Here is a 25,724-nt window from a genome sequence, read left to right on the forward strand (position 1 = left end):
GTTCAAACCCACCAGCCACTCCTCGGAAGGAAGGATGGGCAATCCACTATCCGTAGTGATACTGCCTTGGAAACCCAAGGAGGGGTCGCTAGGAGTCGGGGCCGACTCGAGGCCACATAACAACAACAACAACATGTTCATAGCCCATATGAATGCCCAAGTCAGAGACAGGAACATTTAAATGAATTCAATTACTCAGTAATAAAATAAAAGAGATCATCTTCTTTTACATAGAAGCCAAAAGAGCTTCTGTGTAAGTTAACAGTATGCTACACCTGTCTAATTTTAATACATCTGCTTATAATCAAACAACTCTCAGTTTGAATATTTAACTGTGGTGCATCAGACTTGAAAATCAAATTGGATATGTGAAAATTCCCTCACGAGTAACTTGATGGGGTTGTTTCCTCTGTTTAAAAAATAAAAGAAGCTTACATAGCTTTTGGTTTGTTGGTTTTATGTTTCCTAAAAGGAAAACATAACAGTCAGCTGAGGTGAAGGGAGGACAGATGGGAGAAATGGGAAGGGGGAAAGAAGAAAATGGATCAGATGAGGGAGTGGTTGTTTTACTGCTGTTATTACAGTAGTCCAAGCGGCAGGCCAACCCTTAGACTCTGACATCAGCCTGCAGCTGTGCACAGACCTTTGCTCTGTTTATGGGCCAAGGAGTACTAGGTGGAGAACAGCTGGGCTACAATTATCACACAGATTGCCTGTGAACTAATTGACCTGGGTTCTAATGAAACATTTGGCTAAAGACTCATATAAGATATTATTAAAAGGACACATGTGAATGTTGCATCCAGGGCTTTCTGAGTGCTCCCTGTCAGCAGAACACACTGAATGTTTGTCTACATATGTGTGGGAAACGTCACCCCATGATGTTAGGTCATACACTTTTCCTTACACTTAGTCTACCTTAGGAGAGATTTATAATGCCATCTGTGCTTGCTCCTACACTTATTCTTGATCTAGTACTGCCTTCCTTGCTTATTCTCCAGATTTCCACTCCTTTTCAGCCAATTATTAAGACATTCAACAAGCTAAAAGGAATGCTTTGGGTGGCCCAAATGGTTAAGCTTTTGGCTACTAACTGAAAGGTTGGTGGTTCGATTCTACCCAGAAGTGCTTTGGAAGAAAGGTCAGGTAATCAGTCTCTGAAAGGTCAGAGTCCTTGATAATCCTTATAGAATACAGTTCTACTCTGAAGCATATGGGGTTGTCATGAGTCAGAATCAACAGAAATTCAATTTTTTTTTTTTTTACAAGGCAAAAACAAAATAAAACCTTTCAGAATTTGGAATAAGCAAACAAAGCATTTTCCCAGTGTTAGATGCAACTCTTTTCAAGAGGTTATTATTATAAGAATACAAAATCCATAAAGTAAACTCAAAATAGAACTTTGTCTTTGTTGTTTTAATCATTAGTCATTTTTCAAAAGGAGCTCTGTGATTAATGCATCAAAAGGCCAACACCTATAGAAGAACTGTTGGATTATAACTGTTTTATATACATATTTGTAAACTGCAAGTGCTATCTCTAGCAAATGACTCTAAAATAACAGTTATCAGGAAATAGAAAGAAACCAGCTCATTTACGAGATTGTCCCTAATATGTAAAACCATGTTAAACATCACAAATCAATGTTTTCACTATAGAATGAACTACTTCTGAGAAGAAATAGAGGCCAAAGAAAGGAAGGGAAAAACATTTCCTGACAGTTTAAAACAGGGATAAATGAGTAAGAAAACAAATATTTCAGAAGTGGTGAAATGCTTGAAATTTTGCTTTTCAAATAATTATTTGGAGACACCTAGACAAAGCCTGGGAGTTCTGGTAGCATAGCGGCTAAGGCACTTGACTGCTAACCAGAAGGCTGGCAGTTCAAACCCACCAGCCACTCCTTGGAAGGAAGGTTGGGCAATCCTACTTCCATAGTGATACTGCCTCGGAAACCCAAGGAGGGGTCGCTATGAGTCAGGGCTGACTCGACGGTACATAACAAGATAACAGACAAAGCCCAATGTCACTGTCAAAAATAACCAATGAGAAATAGAGCTGGAATTATCCCAGGTCTTTGACTAGTTAATCCCAAGGAGCAGAAGGAGTCATTACCTACTTGGTCCTCATGGGCTCTTCTAAGAAGGGAAGGTCAGACGTTGATTATTTCCATATCAGAGAGACAATTTCCCTTTGCTGTTGTTGCTGTTAGGTGCCAATGAGTCGAATCTGACTCATAGCAACCCTATGTACAACAGAATGAAACATAGCCTGGTCCTGTGCCAGCCTCACAATCCTTGCTATACCTCTGAGCCCATTGTTGTATCCACTGTGTCAGTCCATCTCATTGAGGGTCTTCTTTTTCCTTGACTCTCTATTTTACCAAGCATGTGAGTTTGGTTTTTTCAACAGTGAACATCAGTTAATACTATTATTATTCAAATTTACACACCAACCACCAAAGCCAAGGATGAGGAAATTGAAGATCTTTACCAAATTCTGCAGTCTAAAACTGACCAAACATGTAATCAAGATGTGTTGATTATCACTGGTGACTGGAATACAAAAGTTGGAAACAAAGAAGAATCACCAGTAGTTGGAAAATATGGCCTTGGTGATAGAAATGACGTTGGAAATCGCATGATAGAATTTTATAAGACCAATGACTTATTCATTGCAAATACCTTTTTCAACAACATAAATAGTGGCTACAAATATGGATCTCACCAGATGGAGTACACAGATATCAGATCAACTACATCTGTGGAGGCAATGGGAAAGCTCAATATCTTCAGCCAAAGCAAGATCAGGAGCTGATTGTGGAACAGACCAACAACTGCTCATGTGCAAGTTCAAGTTGATGCTGAAGTCAATTAAAACAAGTCCACAAGAATCAAAATATGACCTTGATTATATCCCCCCTGAATTTAGGGACCATCTAAAGAACAGATTTGATGCATTGAACACCAATAACCGAAAACCAGAGGAATTGTGGGATGACATCAAGAACATCATCCATGAAGAAAGCAGGAGGTCATTACAAAGACAAGAAAGGAAGAAAAGACCAAAATGGATGTCAGAAGAGACTCTGAAACTTGCCCTTGAACAATTTCCCTTTAGTGATTGATAAATGTACTATTTACAGAGTAATACATTATACAACCATGTGTCAAAATTGTCTAAATTCTTTTGAAATGATACAGAACTTTAATTTTTATATCTGAATAGCATGTTTCACTTTGAGACAACCAAAAATATTTTAGTGTTCAAGAACATACATAAATGGCTTCATGAAATGGAACCTGCATAGCTAGGCTTAAATCTCAGCCACATTCTTTACCTAACTTGTGATTTGAACAAAATACATATGTTTTCTAAGCCTACATTTCCTCATTTCTTAAATGGAGATATGAACCCACCAGCCACTCTGTGGGAGAAAGATGAGGCAGTCTTTTACAGCCTTGGAAACCCTATGGGGCAGTTGAATTCTGTCTTACAGGGTCACTATGAGATGGAATCAAGTCTATGGCAGTAGGTTTGATTTTGGTTTCATTCCTATGGAGTTAAATAAGATAATGTATGAAGTGCCTGGCCCAGTGCCTAACCATGGTAAGTGTTCCATAAATGTTACTGTTATTATTATTGGTTTCCCACTAGTCTCTTGATTCAAATGTGTTTGAAGATTACTCAAAGACATGCTTAAGATTCCATAAAAGAATGTGACAGTTAAAAAGAAATATTGCTTGTCTAGTATTCAAAGAGGGTAAATATACATACTACATATACAACTGGGTGGTACAGTCCAGTATACATCCACTGCAAATTACTACTATTCTTGATATGCAACAGAATTTTCCTGACTTTCAGTAGATTTGTCTACATCTGACATAAAACAAACAAGAAAAGAAAAAACTAAAGAGGTAGGGTCATGTGAAAGGTCAAATTTTCATGATGCAAAATAAAAGGTTGTGACAGAAAGTAGGGACAAACAGGAAAACAAGATGACTCCAGTCCCCATTCCCACTTCCATTTTCCCTAGAAGCCTCCAGCAAGCCTGTTGGGGATAGTGACATTTCCTCAAGCAGATTTTCCTATCTCTGTACTACTTATGGGAGAAATGAGAAGCCTGTGCTCAGCTATGCTTGCTTTCTCTGAGTCTCTCACTGGCCACCTGGGAAGCCAGACACCTAGTTTTAGTCCTGTGCACAATCACTCATTTCTCCCATGGCATACAGTGCAAAATACTTCTTGAGATAAACATAACTTCTTTTTCCTTCTTCTGTACCTCCTCTCTAAAACCATGAATGGGGACACTACTTCTTCCATAAATCAAAAACCAAATACATTGCCATAGAGTTTATTTCAACTCATGGCGATCCCATATGTTACAGAGTAGAATTGAGCTCAATATATTCAGTCAAGGTCAGAAGTGTAATTGTTTTCTTAGCTGTAATCTTTATGGAAGGAGATCACTAGGACTTTCTTCTGTGGTGGCACTGAGTAGGTTTGAACTACCAACCTTCCAGTTAGTCAAATGCAAGCCATTTGTGACAAGCTGGGATCTACCTTCTACCATAGTTGTTGTCGTTATGTGCCGTCGAGTTGGACCCAACTCATAGAGACCCCTCCTTGGGTTTCTGAGGCAGTATCACTATGGAAGTAGATTGCCCAACCTTCCTTCTGAAGAGTGGCTGGTAGGTTTGAGCCGCCAGCCTCCTAGTTAGCCGTCAAGTACCTTGAGGCACTACGCTATCAGAGCTCCCATAGTATGATTATTTCATTATACTCTATGAAGGGAAGTCCTATCATGATCCATTTCCAGGGTAAGTGGCTAGGTTGGTTACGCTCTTAAACTGGGCTCTGATGTGTTTTAATATTGGAGATAGCAGTTTAACTGAACAAAGTAACCAAGAAACCATTTTTGAAAAGTAAATGGCGTGTGTGTGTGTGTGTGTGTGTGTAAAGGTTTTAGTCTACTGAAGAACAACAAAAGGGAAGAGATCTAGACAATAGGCATTTCCAACTTCTGGGTCTCTTTGACCTGATGTGCAAAGCAGGAATGAATACCAGCTGCCATGTCAACCATATAGTTTGAGAGGAAAAAGTTAAATAGAAAATTATTGTTACACTTTGTAGAGCAAGTCTTAACAGACTATGGAATGAGAATCTACATATAAGAACTCCAATTTTTGCTAATAATTACTTCCCAAAAGGCATTACTTTTTCACATGGCCAAGAAATATGGCAGATATTTGATAAACAAGGGCCTTTTTGATTTCAAAATTAGTTACTTTGGATTGCTCTTAGGAAATACAACAATGAATCAATATGAATCAATTTCAATGCCTTAGGCTAACATAACTTATTAGGAATTTAATTTTATAAGATGTCCACACTACAAAATCAATTCTCTCATAAATAATGTCACTTTATTATTTACCTTTAATATTCATTTTGTACTTTCCAAAGTGCTCTCACATGTATTATTTCATGTAATATAAAAATGTTGTGTGTTATTAAAATAGGTATTATCAAAAATCTCATTTTGATAGAGTGAATAGGACTATACCTAAAAGTATACATAGGGTTCACAGAGGTTATCTCTACCTATATATTTAAATGTGCTGCACATATATCCATGATTGTAGTATTACATACAGTGGACAAAGTTATGAAAACATCTTAGTCATAACCAAACACCTTGAGGGAATGAGTTACTGAGTATGGACATTCACGACCATAGTCTCAGGGGACACTAAGGCCAATTAGCATAACACAGTCCACAAAGACAATGTTCTATGTTCTACTTTGGTGATTAATGATTGTGGTCTTAAAAGCTTGTGAGTGGCTATCTAAGGTGCAAATATTGGACTCTCCCCATCCAGAGCAAAGGATAGTGAAGAAAATCGAAGACTAAGGAAACAATTGAAAGTACTGATGGAGCAGGTAATCCCTAGTCTCCATGACCCTGAGACCAGAAGAACTAGATGGTGCCCAGCTACCACTGATGACTGTTCTGAAAGTGATCACAATAAGAGGTCCCAAAGAGAGTTGGGGAAAATGTGGAACAAAACTCAAAATCATAAAAAAAAAAGACCAAAATTATTGGTCTGATGAAGACTGGCAGAATCCCCAAGATTATGGCCATTAGACACCCTTTAAGCTAGGAACTGAACTTAACCTCCGTGACTCGATGGGCAGCCAAATGATAGACAGACCTATAAGGCGAACAGTAATATCAGGAAGGTATGCACTCATTACAACAATCAAACACATGAGATCAAGAGGTCCGAATTCACCCAGGGATAGAGCTAGGAAGGTGGGAAGGGATGGGAAGAAAGTGAAGGGAAAGGGTGGGTGTAAGGAGGAAGTGGGAAGAATGTTGATACAGTATGGAGATTGTGGTAAATGTCACACACACACACACACACACATGAAATCTCCTTTTACTAAAGAAGGAACTGAAGTGGCAGAACTAAGTCTAGAATCCAAGTTTCTCAGCTTTTTCCAATCCAAAGCACAGAACACATTAAATGATGTAAGTGACTATTTTCTCAATTTGAGATGCATAAAAGAGAATTTAATTCATATATACGATGGAGGCCTCAGGACATTAGAGCTTAATGCTCTTGTGGAAGCTCAGCTGAGAAAGGCTGAAAGGTAAGACAGGTAAAAATTACACCCATCCCCCACCTCTACCGATTAGTCCTCACAACTCTTACTCACATGATAATCTAGCTGACCTTTGTATACAGGTGCCAGCTGGGCGTCCACTGAGCCACCAGGTTCTCCCTGCCAGCGTTTTCCCTCCCACCCCTGAATAAAAGTCTGAAAAGGCTTTGCTGTTTCTCAGCACTGGCCAAAAAAATCCAACAAACGAGATGCTTCCAGTATTAAAACAGCCAACATTCCACATACAAAAGAAAACATCATTTGGGTATGAAAGTGGATCAGAACTGAAAGCATGGCTGAGTAACTGACAATATATTTTACTGCTTCAGGAAAAAAATGATGTAGACTTTAAAGAAATCATGTTTCAATCAAAAGAATAAATTTAATGTTAATAAAAAGGTGATTTTAAGTCACTAGGGTTGCTATGAGTTGGAATTGACTCCACAGCAAAGGTTTTTTTATTATTTTGTTTTGTTTTGTTTTAAAAACTAAACTGTCTCTCCTTAGTACTAAAAATCATTCTTGGGGCACAAGAGTCAAAAGGCCCGAGAAAAGTCCTTGGCATGCATAATATTTGGAAGCCTGTTTACAAGGATGAACACAAATCAGTTGGAACTATTTTCAGTATTATTTACTCTTATTGTGTTACTGATTTTTATATTATTTCTTATATATAAGAAACCACAGTCTAGGCTCCCTTCACAGTGTCACAGTGTAGTCCAGGGGTAATATGATTATAAAAAGTTTCAGATTCCTGGGCTTTATTAGAAACCAATTGAATCAGAAATTATGAGCATGAGAACCTGAAATACACTTTTAACAAAGTCAATTTATTACACAATGAAGTTTGAGAACTACTGCTCAAAAAAAAAATGATATTAGGAAAAAAAAAGTGAATATATTAAGAGATTAGCCAAACTTTTAGAGTTTGGATTTAGGACAAGAAAGAATATTTAATGTTGTTGTTGTTGTTGTTATTTGCCGTCGAGTCGGCCCCGACTCATAGCGACCCCTCCTTGGGTTTCTGAGGCAGTATCACTATGGAAGTAGGATTGCCCAACCTTCCTTCCGAGGAGTGGCTGGTGGGTTTGAACCGCCAGCCTTCTGGTTAGCAGTCAAGTGCCTTAGCCACTATGCTACCAGAGCTCCCAGAATATTTAATAGCCTTTCAAAAATATAATAATTTGCATCTGTACAGGTAAAAGTACATTATTGTTTACTTATGAATATACCCTACCAAAGTTCAAATTTGGGATAGACATGGATAATAAAAGAATGTGCTAAGTATGAAGTGGCTCTTAATTCCATATTCAATTAACTACGCAAGATAAAAATAAAACAAAATTCTGTTTCGGTGTAGACTTTGTTTTCTTTATATTAATAGATAATTCATTGAAACTCACTTGAAAAATCAGTTTCTGGAATTCTAAAACTCACAAATGACTTAACTGTAAAGAGTTTTAAAATTATGTTAAATAGACAGCCTTGTTAAGCCAGCTCTGTAGACAAGACTAGAACAGTGAACAAATTAACACATTCCGTAAGGTGTGAGGTAGCCTGAAGTTCAGAGACACTGTTAAGTGTTGATTAGATAGTTTGTACACTACTTTTGGCAGAGTTCGTTTACTTTCCCGGAGTAGATAATAAGAAAAAACAAAACAAACCTATTGCCATTAAAGTGATTCTCACTCATAGCAACCCTATAGGACAGAGGAGAACTACCCCATAGAGTTTCCAAGGCTGTAAATCTTTATGAAACAGACTGCCACATCTTTCTCCAGAGGAACTGTTGATGGTTCAAATCGGTAACCTTTTGGTTAGCATATGAGAGCTTTAACCACTGGACCACTGGGGCTTCTTAGATAATAATAAGATCTATTTTAATTTAATAATACTTCTCAAACTCTTGATAATAAGAAAAAGATTCCAAAAGTACTTATCAATGTAAACTATTGTTTATTTCAAATGGTTTTCTAACCTTACAAATAGTTTCATGCAGATTCCACTTTTATAATTAACAGGAGTTTTCTTGTCTAGCAAGCCTGGGTTCTTATTAAGGCTCTTCACTCTGTGTCTGATCTTAACAGCTGAAGATTGTTGTCAGAAACGAATGAGTTCTCAATAAATGTTACTGCCATACTCATAATTTTATACACAGAGGGCAAAATCAACTAGGCTTTTACATAATTATTATGAGAGTTCCAGGGGTTTTTAGTGAATTAAGTAAAAAAAAAAACAAAAAAAACAATTGTTTTATGAAACAGAAACAAAACATCATAAAAATATGTGACTTAGCTGTTGATCTCAGTTAAAAAATAATTCTGACATACAACATACCTTTTTCCTCATTAACTTAGATGAAAAATTGTGATTCCAATGATTAACATTAGAAGAAAGCAGTAAGATCCCAAAAGATCACAAGTATGGTGCTCCATCACATCAACTTTTATTCAGCTCATCTTTAGAAAAAATTAGCATTACACATTTACCCTCTTTTTCAGAAGCAACATGTTTTCTGTGGATGTGACCCATTCAGTTTAACTGTAACCCATTTCCAGGGCTGACACCTTCAAAATGACCTGCAGATTAACTGGGATTGTCAGACATAATATAAATTTAGTCCTGGTTGATGTAGAGAAGAGAGAAGGGGGCCTGGAGGTAAGGTGACCTGTTGAGTCATTGCAAATGAGAAATTATGAGGCTTGAATTAGGGGTGCAGCAGCCAGGGTGGTAAGGAGAGATGAATCTGAAAGATATTTAGGGTACAGGCAAATATACATGTGGAAGATGGACAGAAAGGAGTATGACTCAGTTGTGTGCTTAGGTGGTAAATGAATAATGCCATTACTGAAGGTGATGAATACATTATGAGGAATAGGCTTGAATGAGAACACTGCAGAGTGTTCAGGAAGTAAGGGGCCAGGGCAGACAGGAATGTCTAATTACACTGGATTGGCTCACCTAGGCATCGCTCCTCACCAGGCTTTTGGAAAATGCATCTGCAGTTTATAAAGGAGAAGACTAGAAAAATCAATCTATGAATCATCATCGTGTCAATGTTGTTGTTGTTATGTGCTGTCGAGTCAGACCCAACTCATAGTGACCCCTCCTTGGGTTTCTGAGGCAGTATCACTATGGAAGTAGATTGCCCAACCTTCCTTCTGAGGAGTGGCTGGTGGGTTTGAACCGCCAGCCTTCTGGTTAGCACTATGCTATCAGAGGCACTACGCTACCAGAGCTCCCATCGTGCAGATATTAGTTGGAACTATGAGGATGGGTGAGATAAGAGCTGACAACGAAATCCTTGCTGCTTTACAACATTGTTTAAGGAGAAAGTCAAATTATGGTGCATTCACTCAATGGACTTTCCCACACTTATTAAATATGATCAAATGAAGACTATGAGGTAATATGGAAAACTCTTTGACATGTTAATTTGAAAAGATCATAGTGTACATATACAATAATGTGGATGAATCTCAAAAGCATTAAGCAGTGTGAAAGAAGTCAAACACAAAAAAAGAACCTAACGTATATTTCTATTTATATAAAATTCTAGAAAAGACAAAACTAACCTATGGTAATAAAAATCAGGTCAGTGTTGCTTCTGGGCAATTGAGAGCCGATGGGGGAGAGGCCTGAGGGAATTTTCTGAGGCAAAAGGAATGCTCTAAGATTTGATAAAGGTATAGGTTTTATGAGTGTATGCATTTGTCAAAACTGGTGGAATGATAAGCATGACATTGTATGTAAAATTATACCTTAGTAAAATGGAGTATAAACTGTATAAAGCAAACCAAACCAAACTCATTGCCGACGAGTCGGATCCAACTCATAGTGACCCCTCCTTGGGTTTCCGAGGCAGTATCACTACAGAAGTACATTGCCCAATCTTCCTTCCAAGGAGTAGCTGGTAGGTTTGAACCACCAGCCTTCTGATTAGCAGTCAAGTGCTTTAGGCATTATACCACCAGAGCTCCTGTAAACTGTACACAGTCATATACACAAAGATAAGGGTATATGCAAATATAAAAGTTGTATCAAGGCAGTGGAACTACGGGCTATTTCTTCCTACTTCAAAGTGCTTTAATTTTATACATTGTTCTTAAATAAAGAGGAATTTTAGAACTTCAAATGCCCATAAATATTTATTTACATACAAAAATGCAAAGTATTTTATAACACTTATTTTTCCCTATGGGAAGCAGGAAAGGGTCTTCAATTAAGAAGTTTAGTATCTGAAACCAACAGGAAAACCCAACACATAATAAATATATCAATATAAAGTATCAAGGAGTCACTGGGGTGACAAGAACCTCATGGTTTTGTTCTAAGGAGTTTGAGAAAAGGGATTTTTGATGAGTTTTTACAGAAGAAAATGGAAAGTCATTGCAGGAAGGGGTACGTGGCTTAGATGTGGAATGATATGGGTTGTATTTGAAGTAGGTTGGTTTATCTCAGTGGTGGAGGACACATGTCAGGTATCAAGTAAGGTCAGTTATTGGGGGGGGGGACTTGAGGTGAACTGGATTCTGAAGGTCAGAAAGGTAGACTCAACTCGGGTTTTAGTGCTCCTAAGTTTAGGAATTGCCCTTTATTTTATGAGGGTCTCATTAATTAGGGAAAACTGTCCTAATTTTTATGGAGAAAAGTAGTTACCCAGTGAGAGAGTGGCATCAATGAACCCTCATTTTTTGTAAAAGGATGGTTGTTTTGATGACAGTGATTGTGTAACTCTTTCTGGAGTTGCCTGTGAGGGACCAGCAGTATGCCAGTTGCTTTGTATACAGTATATTCTACTAAGCTCCACCTTAACCCAGGAAAATATACATTAACTTCTTATCACCAATGAATAAATTATTTCCAAAGAAGGTAGGTAATTTTTAACTAGGAAACGATGAACAAAAAGCAAGATTATTGATTCCACACACTATACTGTTCTATTTTATCAGGAGAGAACTGATAACATCTTACTCCCATTTGAGTTTGAAGAGGAAAAAAAAAATCATCATGTTTAAAGGGATTTATAATAATATTTAGTCTAATTATTAGTCCTCCCTAGTATAGTCTACACCCTCACAAAACAGCAAACACAGTTAACTACTGCACAACTGTGAAACAGCACACACCTTAATACCTTTTATTTAACAGTAGTTAACACTTGGTGCTTACTATGGTTCAGGCACCGGGCTAGACCCTAAATATGCATTAACTCATGAATCTTCACGACCACCCTTTAGGTAGACAATTATTACTGCCATTTTACTGAGAATGAAACTAGAACACAAGAGATGTAAAATAACTTGTCCTAGGTCACCCAGCTACTTGAACTTGGATTGTTTAAGAACACACTCTCAATCACTTTGCTCTAATACCTCAGTTTCAAAACTGAATGTTAAACTTTCTTATGTAAATCTTTTTTTTTTCCATTTTAGCACATGCTAAAATATATTTTTCCTACACTATTTCATGGGAGCTCTGGTAGCATAGTGGCTAAAGCACTTGACTGCTAACCAGAAGGCTGGCGGTTCAAATCCACCAGCCACTCCTCGGAAGGAAGGTTGGGCAATCCTACTTCCGTAGTGATACTGCCTTGGAAACCCAAGGAGGGGTCGCTATGAGTCGGGGCCGACTCGACGGCACATAACAACAACAACAACACTATTTCATAATAACAACAGTTTAAAAGCTTCTCTTTTCTTCTTTCATAGAACTGAAACCCTTCCCAAGAAGGCTTACACTGTTACTTGAGTGATTCTACCTAATTCAATAGCAGGAAGGACACATTTGCTAAGAGGCTGCCCTTGGTGACTGCACAATAATAGACAGGTCAACCTTCACATCCTGACACTCAGACAGAAGCAGAAAAAGCACACCCGGGTACACTCTCCTTATCACGGACAGAAAGGTGGGAGTGGGTACAAACTGTTACGGCTATTTCCTGTCAGGCTCTGTGACTAACTGCAGGTGCTGAGTACCTGAGTCCCAATCTAAATCACCTAACTGTGCTGGCCACTGAAAGCTGCAAAGAGGATTCCCCATTCAACCAGAGTGAATGAGAACAGTGTTCTGTTCCAGTTTCTGCCTTGTCTTGGGAGAGGTTGAAACATGAACCATGAGGCAGGCTCATCTGTACCTCTACTTGGTCCCTAATGATACAAAAAGGCCTCTTTCCTGATCTTCTCAGTCTATATCCATTATATTATTTAAGGTCCATACAAAAGCAAATAAAGTTGGTCATTTGGGTAATGAAAAGGGCTATAATTAAGTAACAAGGCATAAAACCTTAGAAGTCTTGAGAGCTGGCTGCCTCTCAGCTGTGGTTTACTTGAACTGTTTCACCAGAACTCTCAAGGCTTTGGGGCCGTGACATTTCATCTGTTTAAAAATTACTTTTCAATAAAGGCTCATTCATTTATGTATGTAAAATAAGGACAGAAAAAAAAAAAAAAATGACTCATGTCTGGGCCTGATATTAAGAATTCAGAGGGTTAACCAGGCATTTGCCTTCCCACTGGGAGGTGAAAAAAAGGGAGGAAAAAGTGATATGGGCAGGAAGTGCTGACCCCATGTTCACTGCCCTTTGATCTTTGCCCTGGGAAAAACTGAGAAAGTTCATAGGCTGGCAATGCTTAAACTCTGGTTCTGTAAAAAGAAAAAATGGATAGTTTCTTTTAGAACTAGATGAACATAAGTTGCTTCTCTGCCTGTTACCTTTTCATTATTTATACACATACACATTCGTTTTAAGTGGAGATTGTGTATACAGAAAACTGCAAAGGCCAAAGAACTCAGCCTTGTATATAGACAACCCCAGACCTGGCTGAGCAGTAAGTTGATTCTCTGGGCTGAGGTGCTCAAGGCAGAAGGGGGACCCCCAAGGTGTTCAGTTCACTCTAACAAGATAGCTAAGATACAAAAGGTAGTACTGCTTCCTTTCCACCCCTGGCGATTCTTGGAGAAGAGACGAGAACTAAAACAGAGTGTAGGCCAGAAACAGCAGCACTGGGTTAGAGAAGGCCACAGACATGAGACACACATAATACCCAATGGAGCTGGCCTGTTATTCACCAACAGCCCCATCTAAATGGTAAGACTAGCATAGAGTGGGTCCCTAACAGGCTATCTCTAATGCGTTGCACCCTTTAAACTTTATGCTAGCTATTCATAAACTCCTCAAGGAAGTGAAATGTAACTACTGTGATCATAGAAGGAATGTTCCTGCTACACAGCAATATAAAAAGTGGTTCAGAAAAAATCTGAATGACATTATTTAGCAGGAATCTATACAACTCTAAAAATCATTCTGTTCCTCTCTTCAGAAAGAAATGTTTTGGTCATCAGAGATAGGCTTCCTGCAGAAGCTCTGCTAGGCTTAGTCAGACCAGTGCCAGGAATTCTGTGAACTTGAGGTCAAGCTGCCAAGATTTAAAAGAAATGTTCGTAAGTGTTTGCACAGATACCAGGGAGGGAGAGCTAACATCTGCCAGCACACAACTCCACGAAGCAGACAAGAAAAACAAATTTCCAATTTCCCCCTCCCATAAAATTTAATTAAAAAAAGGACTCTTACCTAGCTCTCCCCGGAGGTTAACAAGTTCTTGAGATAGGGTTTTGTGTTGTTTCAATGCTTCCTCCCGCTGTGGAAAACACACATCAGTTACTAATGTTTTCAAGAAAGTCCCTTGCAGTAAGGCACACATTTGTTATCACTAGGAAAACGAGACCCAGAATTGCCAAGATATGAATCATTTAGGCTCACAGTTTGTGTTGTAACAAAACACAGATGTCCTTATAGTTGTGAAGGAAATTAGTGTTTAAAAATCTGTATTTTCTCAGATCCTGATGAAACTTTCATTTGAGGCACTGAATGGTGCATTTCAAAACATTTAATGAGTCAATAGTTCATTGCTAACCCATAGAACTTTTCAGCTAGAGCATACTGTACTTTAGACATGATGCATTCTCCCTCTCCAAGGACAATAAAGGTGTTATCAATTTAAGATAAATATTTAAAGTTCCAACCATATGCTAATATGCACTTTGGCCTATAGTCACAAATAAAAAAGTTTTGTTACAAGACCAAGCCTCAATCTTTTACTTCTAAAAGAAGACATAAAGTTTGTTATAGAAGTACAAAGCAGGGAGGGGGCTGGGGGGGAGGACTCTTCACATAAAAAATTAAATAATTTTAAATCAGCTACATATTATTTTCTAAGAATTCACATGCTTTGTATCAGCTATAATTCAAAGTAGATGTTAGAAAAACAAATCAAGTAAAACCAGACATTGTTTCTGTATTAAAAATGCAGTTATCAACCTTGCAATAAAGAACAATTTTCAAGTTACCAGTGACACATAGAAACCAAGCACACACACACACACACACACACACACACTTTAACAATACAATAATTACATATAGTTCCTTAGAAGGTGGATTCTCTAGCACCAGGGCATAAGTAAGGAGAAGACAGACTTCTGAAGCTCTCTGGAAATGCCCTCCCTAGGATCACCCGCGATGGAGCTCCTGCTGCATCTTGATCACCGTGTTGCAGAGATCATGAGACCCAGCCTTTGCAGGCAAGGGTTGCTTGTCATTCAAAGCATTTCCCCCTAATTCCAAACAACCTCTGCCTGAGTCCTGACATCCTCGCAGAAAAGCACTATAAACAAATACTAATTACCCTTTTTGCTGCACATGGAGAATAGAGGCACATTTTGCTGCCGGAGCAGCCCATTTTCCAGCTTCTGTCTCCAACTCCCCACCCCCCCACACGCCACCAGAAGTGCACAGGTGGCCACACCACCCACCAGCCGCGTCTGTCTACATTCAAAGCTCTACCAGGAGGAGCGCCATTGGCCCTCGGTTAGCCTTACTTCACGTCCTGCAGGTTACTGTACGCCTCAGACTCCTCTCTCCCACAGAAGCTGATACTGCAGCTTCTGCCTTTGGCAGGAGCAGCCTGCAACCACTTAAAGCCACAGCCCTTCATTTATGAAAAATGAGAGCCAGACATCAGACTGATCGATTGCCACTTACTTAAGTATCAGCTGGTAGAGTGGAAGGAAAAAACTGGCCTTCCCTTCATGGATAGTAGAGTTATCTTTAGATTTGTGAGTTTTTTATTTCCCCTCTCTAACTGAGGTCATTAGAGGATCACTCTTACTAATAGAAAAGGGAAACTTGTTCTCCAAAACCTGTACACTAAATGAGGTTATGAACTAGGTGAAGAGCAATCAAAGTATGAATGTTCTCACTTAGAATTTAAATGATGTTGTAAAATGAGTGTTGTATCACTCAAAATTTAATTTGGATGTTTAGAACACTTTCTACTAGTGTTGGGGAAAAAAGGTTTGTAATGATGATTTGAGAGTTGAAGATTTTATAATAAATTTGACTTTTTAATATTTAATCACTCACTACAGAGCTAAGAAGTTAACACTGATCTCCTGAACTGTCAGATGGAAAGACTTTTTTATTGAGTACATTTTGGCCTTAATTGTTTCTAAATGCTTGATTTTTAAAATGCAGTATTAAGTTGGTCTGAAATCACAAATCAGTGAGTCCAAGTTTTAAAAATTCACAAGCAATTGATTTTCTTACATGGAAATGTTCAAGGAAAATCAACTTAGATAAAAATGGAAGTAAAATCAAATAAAACACATACATCTATATGTACTTACTTATCTTAATATCATAAATTTAAGCCTAATTTATGCTTGTTTAGTAATCTAGTTCAAGTAAGTCATCAGCAAGTTTTATCTTTCAGGTGACAGGAAAACCAGAAGATAGATTCACTAGATAGTCACAAGCAACACTGTAACACATTTAGTGAATCTGACTAAAATTCACCTTTCTAATAGTAGCCAAAGTGCTAATAAAAGAAAGAGCTGGCAAGAAAAATGAAGTCACTTTTCAAATTTATGGAAACTAAAAGGAAGATTGAAAAATTAAGCTAGTATAATTTCAAAGATAGTTTTGTGAAAATTGTCACATTCTATTACAAATATACACTATGCGATATTTCTGCTTATTAAACAGATTTTGGGGGCAAGGGATTTCAGTACCCACGTAGACATTTCCCCAACTCCACTGCACTCAACTTTCCTGTCTTCATTGCCTTGGAAGCCATGAAACATTGTTTAACCTCTGTCAATCACACCTTCTAACCAGAAAACCTTGAAGTCATCTTTAACTTTGTCTAAATGGGTTCTGAAAAAGTCAGTTAGTTCTTGCTTCAGAATGAATCTTGAATCCATTGCACTTTTTCTATTAGTGCTACCTCCCCACTAGTCCTGATCTTTACCAACCCATTCCCAGACACCCCTCCACACCACCTGACAGAAGAGTGTTAGATTATTATTCCACATTCCTTGTGCACACACACACACAAAATGGAGTCCCTGGATGGTGCGAATGATTGGCATGCTTGCCCTATCAAAGGTTGCTGGTTTGAGTTCAATAACCAGAGGGTTCTGGTGATCTACTTCCAAAAAATCAGCTACTGAAACCCTAAGGAACTTATGGGGTCACAATGAGTTGGAAATGCCTTGATGCCAACTGATTTTTTTTAATACATTTAAACTCCCCTTTATCAAAAACAATCTCTCATTCAGTGCATAAAAAAATAAACTTCACCCTAGTTCTGTGGACCTTAATCATCTGGCTCCTTAGACTCCCAACGTACTCCCCGCTCATCCAAGTCACACCTGTCATGTATGTCGCATCTTCACAATCTTGTCAATGCCACCCTTTCTGGAATACTTGGTCATCTTTACCTGGTCCATTATATAAAACTTCTGGGAAGGCTAAACGTCAGTCTTATACTTCCCACCTCCCTCTTCCAAATACCATGAATGGACATTTATCCTCCTGAATTGGTTGGAAGTTATTACTCATAGTGATTGACCAAATATCATTCCAGATGCTGTGAAAAATAAAAAGAGATTTCAGACATAATCCTTGCCTTCAAAGGAGTTTGGGACCTAGGTAAACAAAAATCTCCAGGCCTATTTCTTTGACCATCTCCATCAGAGGAGCAGCAGCACAGGATGATGGAAAAACCAAAGGTGGACACTCTGGAGGGAAATGCTTCTTAACCACTTATTAGCTATATGACATGTGATTTAATTTCTTAGATTTCTCATCTACAGAGCAGGAATAATGTCTAACCCAAAGGAGTTTTGTGCATGTTAAATATAACCCTTTATGTGACCATAACGTACACACCATAAGAGATACATACTGTTAGTTCCTGCTCCACTCTTCCTGTAGCTTGCCTTCACATGTACTTACCCTTTACTTGTAGATGATAAAATGCATTTTGTTGCTAAGAAACTGATTTACTGTTTCTGTTTATTCAGCTGCTTCTATATCAGTATTTCTGTCTTAGATGTTAAACTTTATAGTCCAGATAAATTTAATTTTCTTCATATTGTAACACGCAAAATTCCACACAATGAGGGGGTAGGGAAGAGAGACAGAGAGAAAGTCAGGGAACACAGATAGAAAAAAGCTTTCATACTCATGCATTAAATAGATGAAGTGCTCCAAGAAAAAAAATATGGACTCACTATAATTTAATTAGTAGTCCCTAGGACACAGGCACTTAGTCTCTGGCTGTCATCCCATCAGCGTCCCTGCTATTGAACAGCATCAACATCACAGGGGATTATGCAGACAAGAATCACCTCACACAGCTCAGACGGGTGCTCTGTCTGACAGGTACTATGTTTAGCATCACCAGTGATACACAATGAATGTGCATAGTGTGGCCACTGTTTTTGATCTGAGACATTTTTACTTTTAGTAGATTGCTAGTGTCATTCAGAATTCACTTTTGTTTAGGAGCTACCGTAGGTTAGACTTCACTTGCAAAAAAAGATTTAGAGGCACTGTGAATTCAAGGCTGAGGTTTAGAGGAGTGACCTAGTCCTACTGAGGCTTACCTAGTAAGCCACCTTTTATGAAGAAACTGGGACTACTGCCATCAACACCATCATTCACATTAGCTGTCTGTGAAGGATACTGTACAAATATGCAAGGATAAACTAGGGATTAGACAAACTAACATTTTTAGTGTGTTCACTGACAACAGAAAGTGTGGCCTAAGTTTCCAGATTTAAGAGCCATTCACTAGAACTTCTGCTATGTAACCAAATATATCTGTCACTAAAGTGGGAAAGCTGTAATTCTTAGACTTGCAACAAAACTTGATAGTTCTAGGATTCACTATAAGCAATCATTTTTATGAAACAAGCTAAGTGTTCTGAAAACCACTTAGATATGGTTAGAAATAACAAAATACACACATATATAGCACTTTTACAATGAGTATGTGAGAAACAAAGGGTTAAGAGAATCTTCTTTTAATTTCTTAACTTTTCTCCTGCTTACGCTTTTCCCTTCCAACTATTTTATAACAGTACTCTTTACATATTTGGATATCAGTAAATATTTGCTGACTGACGAAAAAAAAAAAGAGCAAAGAACACTCAGGTATACACTGTGTGTCTACTATGTATAAAGCACTGTTTTAGGTGCTGGGTGTCTTCATAAGAAAGAACTAGAGTCAGGATCTTGCTCTCAATGAGCTTCCTGTCTTAAAAAACAAAACCAAGTGCTAAATAAACCAAACTCACTACCATTGAGTCAATTCCAACTCATAGCAACCCTCACTGGGTTTCCAAGGCTGTAAATCTTTATGGAAGTAAATTGCCTCATCTTCCTCCCATGGAGCAGCTAGTGGGTTTGAACTGCCGACCTTCTGGTTAGCAGCCAAATGCCTTACCCACTATGCTACCAAAGCTCCTTAAGCACTAAATGGATACCTATAATATAAGGTAAGGAGCTCCGGTGGCGCAGTGAGTAAAGCATTTGGCTGCTAACCAGAAGGTCAGTGGTTCAAACCTGGCAGTTACTCCGCAAAAGGAAGACGGGGCAATCTACTTTCGTGAGTATTTACAGCCTTGGAAACCCAATGGGTGTAGTTATGAGTTCGAATGAACTCAAAGGCAGTGGGTTTTTTGGGTTATAAGGTATAAAGTGCAAAAGGTGTATAAGTGAACCTAGAGTCACAGGGTAACATAACATAGAGCTAAGAGGCCCCAGAAAGTCTTGATTTAAAAAAGGAGAGGAATGCTTGAGCTGTACTGTGAGAAATTCAATAGAGTCACAATTACATGGGTGTTAGGCTCTAAGTTTAGGTGTAAGGTGAATTTCACACACAGGAAAATTATCTCAGAAATTAAGAGGTTGTCATGTTGTATATTGACATAGCATCTCTCAATATATCCAAGCCAGTGGGTTTTCCTTTAGAGTTGGATCTACTTTTCCTCCAACTAAGTATCTGATAAATATTTGATGTGCCTTTAGTGGGGAGGTTATATAGGGGAAAAATTGACTTTACACATTAGGATAATACATAATGCTCATGCCACAGAGGTATTTAGGGACTGTGAATACTACTGGAGGAATACCTTTCTTCCATCTCACGTCCTTTCCTGGACCTTTCTTCATTGAGGTGAGTGGAAGACAGAGCTAACTGTCCTTTATAATACATATTTTCATTTGGTTGTTTGTATAATGAGTCCATGTAAACTAAATGCAGGTAATGATGTGATGCTACTATAAGAAAGACTTGCATATGTAGGAGTTTTGGGGAAGGGCAATAGCCCAATAATGGTATTTGAACAAAGGATGAAAGAGTATGTAAGTTTATGGGAGATTTTCAATTCTTAGTACTCTATACCTGGGTTCAAGTCCTGTTTCTCCTTTTGCTAGGTGTCTGATGATAGTTAATAACTCTATGCTCTAATTTTCTTATTTGTAAATTTAGGCTTACTGTGGTTTTGGTGAGGATTTAATAAGGTAATTTAGAATATGTGGTACTTAGTAAATACTCAACAAATATTAATTTCCTCTTCTCTCTCTTCCACCTCCCTAATATATAGCAGGTGCATAGGGGCAGTGACAGTAGGAGTAAAAGGCCAGCTGGTACCAAAGTTTATTGTTGTTAGTTGCTCTCGAATTAGCTCTGATTCACAGCAACTTTACATATGAAAGACTAGAAGAAAACATTGCCCAGTCCTGTGCCATCCTCATGATTGTTAGTATGTTTGAGTCAAATTATTGACAACTTTCCATCCCAAGTTATAAACCATCTCTGGAACACTTTGCTACCACTCGTCTGTCACTCTGTCATACTGCAGTAGCTTGAAAGTTGCTGTGAGGCTGGAAGCTATGCCACCAGTATTTCAAATACCAGCAGGGTCACCCATGGTGGACAGGTTTCTACAGAGTCCCCAGACTAAGACAGACTGGGAAGGATGGGGCCATCCACTTCTGAATAAACTGGCTATTTCAGAAAGTAGCACATGATCAAGAACTGATGGTATTAAAAGAACAAGTCCAAGCTGCACTGAGGAATTGGTGAAAAACAAGCCTCCAGGAATTGACAGAATATCCATTGAGATGTTTCAACAAGCAGATATAATGCTGGAAACACTCATTTGTCTATGCCAAGAAATTTAGGAGACAACTACTTAGCCAAACAACTGGAAGTGCTCCATATTTGTGCCCATTCCAAAGAAAGGTGATCCAACAGAATGCGGAAATTATCATCAAACAATAGAAGGTTGGGCAATCCTACTTCCGTAGTGATACTGCCTCGGAAACCCAAGGAGGGGTCGCTATGAGTCGGGGCCGACTCGACAGCAAACAACAACAACAACAACATCACATACAAGTAAAAAATTCTGAAGATGACCCAAAAATGGTTGTAGCAGTATATTACAGGGAACTTCCAGAAATTCAAGTTGGTTTCAGAAGAAGACATGGAACCAGGGAATATCATTGCTGATGTCAGATGGATCTTGGCTGAAAGCAAAGAATACCATATTTGTTTACCTGTGTTTTATTGACTATGCAAAAGCATTTGACTGTGTGAATTCTAACAAATTAAAGATAACACTGGGAAGAATGGGAATTCTAGAATATTCAATTGTACTCATGAGGAACTTGTACAAAGACCAAAGGCTGTCCTAAAATTAGGAAGTAAATATGTCAGGGTTGTATCCTTTCAGCATACTTATTCAATCTGTATGCTGAGCAAATAATTTGTGAAGCTGGACTATATGAAGAAGAATGTGGCATCAGAATTGGAGGAAGACTCACTAACAACCTGTGATATGCAGATGACACAAGCTTGCTTGCTTAAAATGAAGATGACTGGAAGCACTTACTGATGAAGATCAAAGACTACAGCCTTCAGGATGGATTACACCTCAACATAAAGAAAACAAAAGTCCTCAAAACTGGACCAATAAACAACATCATAATAAATGGAGAAACATTAGAAGCTTTCAAGGATTTCATTTTACTTGGATCCAAAATCAGCACTCACAGAAGCAGCAGTCAAGAAGTCAAACGACTGTATTGCATTGAGCAAATTGGGGGCAAAAAGCCTTACTAAAGCATTTAAAAGCAAAGATATCACTTTGAAGACTAAGATGTACCTGACCCAACCTATGGTATTTTCAATAGCCTCATATGTGTGTGACAGCTGCACAATCAATAAGGAAGACTGCAGAAGAGTTGTTGTATTTGAATTGTGATATTGCAGAAGTATTCTGAATGTATTATGGACTGCCAGAAGAACAAACAAACGTGTCTGGGAAGAAATACAGCTGGAATGCTCCGGAGAAGTCAGACTGGCTAGACTTTGTCTTTCATACTTTGGTCATGTTGTCAGAAGTGACCAATCCCTGGAGACAGATAACATGCTGGATAAAGTAGAGGGTCAGTGAAAAGGGGGAATACCCTTAACAAGATGGATTGACACAGTGGTGCCAACAATGGGCTGAAGCATGGCGATGATTGTGAGGATGGCACAGGATGATGGGGCAAGTGTTTTGTTCTGTTGTACACACCGCTACTATGAGTTAAAACCGATTCAACGGCACCTAACAACAGCACTGCAACTAAAATACTAGGTAAATGTCTCCACTTCCATCTCAAAATAACAAGAGAAAAAAAGTCTGGACAAAATTCTAAAAGGTTCATCAGCTATTGACCTAAACTATTAGCCTCGCAATTCCTCAAAGGCATGTCTAAGTTATATTCATCTTTTTCTCCCCACAAGCAGGCAACTACATCATAGTGTCCTCTGCACGAAAAGAATATATGCTTTTTGGATTGATCTGAATGACAGAACACATTTAATAGTTTTCTTCCTTTCAGATACCATGTACTACAAAAATAAATAAATAAAAAATAATCTCACTGCCGTCAAGTCAGATCTGACACATAGCGACCCCTCCTTGGGTTTCCAAGGCAGTATCACTATGGAAGTAGATTGCCCAACCCTCCTTCTCTCTAAAACTGTGATTAAAAATGCTAAAGGACTCAAATTATATTCTCACCCTAGTTTTCCTTGTTTAATTGCAGTTTTTGTTGCTACATCAGTTATCATATGTTTATATAAACTTGCTTTTTCTCAGTGAATTGTAACCAGTTCTCAAATTAACATTGCCACAGAATATCAGGGAAAAGTAAGAAATGAAGAAAAGTTGCTTTGCTTTTGTTGTACCACAAATTATTTTAGGAACAGATAGAAATTCTGAAGAGTCTCCAGACATGAAAGTTGCCTCAAAAGTGTCCAACCCAAAACGAAAACCAAACTTACTGCCACCAAGTCAATTCCAACTTATAGAGACCCCCTTTGGGTTTCTGAAGCAGTAAATCTTTATGAAAGTTGATTGGCCAGTCTTCCTTCTGTGGAGTGGCTGGTGGGTTTGAACCACCATTCTTCTGGTTAGCAGTCAAATGCCTTAGGGACTATGCCACCAGAACTCCTTTCAAAAATGTCCATTGACCCATAAATACAATCTCATTTTTCAGAGCATTAAACTAAGTGTGATACTGAAAGGTATATATAATTAAAAATAAAGTAAAAAAAATGGTTAATGATAATGTAGATCTAGAGGCATGAAGAGAGGAGGATAACAGGCAGCTATCTTTCTACTGTTTTTGGTCTAACCAAGAGACTCCAGGGGAGAAAAGGAAGTAATAAGAATATGTTTCCACACTGATATACAGGTAGATAGATGGGTGGACAGGCCAAACAATCAGGTATGTCTATGCAGGAGGTAGGGAGCTCTGGTGGCGTAGTGCCTAAAGCATTTGACTGCCAAGCAGATGGCTGGGGGTTCGCAATCTACTTCTGTAGTGATACTGCCTCAGAAACCCAAGGAAGGGTTACTAGGAGTCAGATCTGATTCCATGGCAGTGAGTTTGGTTTTTGTTTTATGCAGGGGGGAGTGTGCTCATGACCATGTATAGGATTGGCAGACAACATTTCTATAAGTGTATTTATATGTTATGTAAGAATTTCCAGGTATATAGTAGTAGCGTAGTGCCTAAGGCACTTGACTGCTAACCAGAAGGCTGGTGGTTCAAACCCACCAGCCACTCCTCAGAAGGAAGATGGGGTAATTTACTTCCGTAGTGATACTGCCTCGGAAACCCAAGGAGGGGTCGCTATGAGTCAGGTCTGACTCGACGGCACATAACAACAACAGTAGCTGACAAGGGATAAGGTTGTAGTCACTTCTTGGCCACAGCCAGCTACCTGCAGGGAGCGAGTAGTTGGACCTGTGGGCTTGGAACCATGATTGCAGGGGACATCAAGCTCAATTGGCATAACTTACTACACAGAAACAATGTTCCACATTCTACTTTGGTGAGTAGCGACTGGGATCTTAAAAGCTTGCAAGCAGCCATCTAGATACAACTATGGGTCTCTCCTCATCCAGAGCAAAAAAGAATGAAGAAAACCAAAAATTCATAGAAACAATTAGTCCAAGGGACTGGTACATCATGCAATCCTCAGTCTATATGACTATGAGACCAGAAGAACTAGATGGTGCCTGGCTACCACTGTCAACCACTTGGTGCGGGATCTCTGTAGGAGATCCTAGATAGAGTGGGAGAACAATGTGGAACAAAACTCAAAATCATAAAATAATAAAAAAAAAGAAGGACCAAGTGTGCTGGTCTGATAGAGCCTGGTGAAACCCCTGAGACTATGGCCCCTAGCTGCCTTTCAGGTCTGGAATTGAACCCATTCCTGTGGCTTCCAGCCAAACAAGACAGGCATATGAGGTGAACTTTACATTAGGTAGATACACTCCTTGGAGAGATCAGTCATGGGAGAATAGAAGGGTTGAGTACGCACAGGGAAAGACAGCTCAGGGGGGTAGGAGTGCATGGGAGGGAAGGACGCAGGGAAGACGTGGCTATGGGGAGGAAGTGGGAGGGGAGCTGTTGCATTGTGGGAGATTGCAGGCCATGTCAGGAGACAAAGTGTGTGTGAACTGTTGTATGGAAGATGAATTTGCTCTGTAAACTTTCACCCAAATCACAATAAAAAATTAAAAAGAAAAAAAAAAAGAATAATGTCCACATTTTTAGAGACTGGCTCAGATATCAAGAGAGCTGGAAAAAAAGCATAACTGAATAAATTATATCGGATCTTTCCAAATCATTAAAGATGTCAGAAAATATGAGCATGAGGATTGTTCCCGCCTCCCCCCACACCACAACCTCCACCAGATCCTCAGTGAGAAAGACTATTTACAGCATACGCATCCTTACCTCAGATAGTAGGTGCTGAATCACAATGATTAATGCTTCCAACTTGGTATTACCACAGGAAAGCAGCTGCTTGAGCTGCAGGATAAATCCTCTCTGGTTTTCACATTTTGCTTTATACTGAGCCAATTCAAGTGTTTTTTCAGCAGACAGCACATCTGGAGACGTCTGTGTCTGGGTGCATAAACTTCTGGGATTCTTTTGCCTGCCCTTTTCAACTGCAAAAGAAATTAATATAGGCACTAAAATATGTGATGTAAATTCTTATAATCACCACCACATGGGTTCACAGTCAACAACACAGGCCACAGTAATGCATTTAAGTTATGTTTATTTACATAAGGTAGGTATACAGATGAGAACTGGAAACAAATATCTAGATGTTTGGAATTGATAA

General features: G+C 38.7%; 1 protein-coding gene across 1 annotated transcript in view; it reads right to left on the bottom strand.

Moving 5' to 3' along the window:
• MTUS1 (microtubule associated scaffold protein 1) overlaps positions 1-25,724 on the bottom strand; it is a 139,502-nt gene that overhangs the window by 13,057 nt on the left and 100,721 nt on the right. Inside the window, exons 6-7 of the mRNA XM_007954946.1 lie at positions 25,331-25,545; positions 14,246-14,312 (exon numbers count right to left, since the gene is read on the bottom strand). Coding sequence (XP_007953137.1) covers positions 14,246-14,312; positions 25,331-25,545 — 282 coding nt within the window. The remainder of the gene's footprint in view (positions 1-14,245; positions 14,313-25,330; positions 25,546-25,724) is intronic.

Source organism: Orycteropus afer, unplaced genomic scaffold (assembly GCF_000298275.1).
Source record: "Orycteropus afer afer isolate SDZICR_OR568_19922 unplaced genomic scaffold, OryAfe1.0 scaffold00483, whole genome shotgun sequence".
NCBI classification, from domain to species: Eukaryota; Metazoa; Chordata; class Mammalia; order Tubulidentata; family Orycteropodidae; genus Orycteropus; species Orycteropus afer.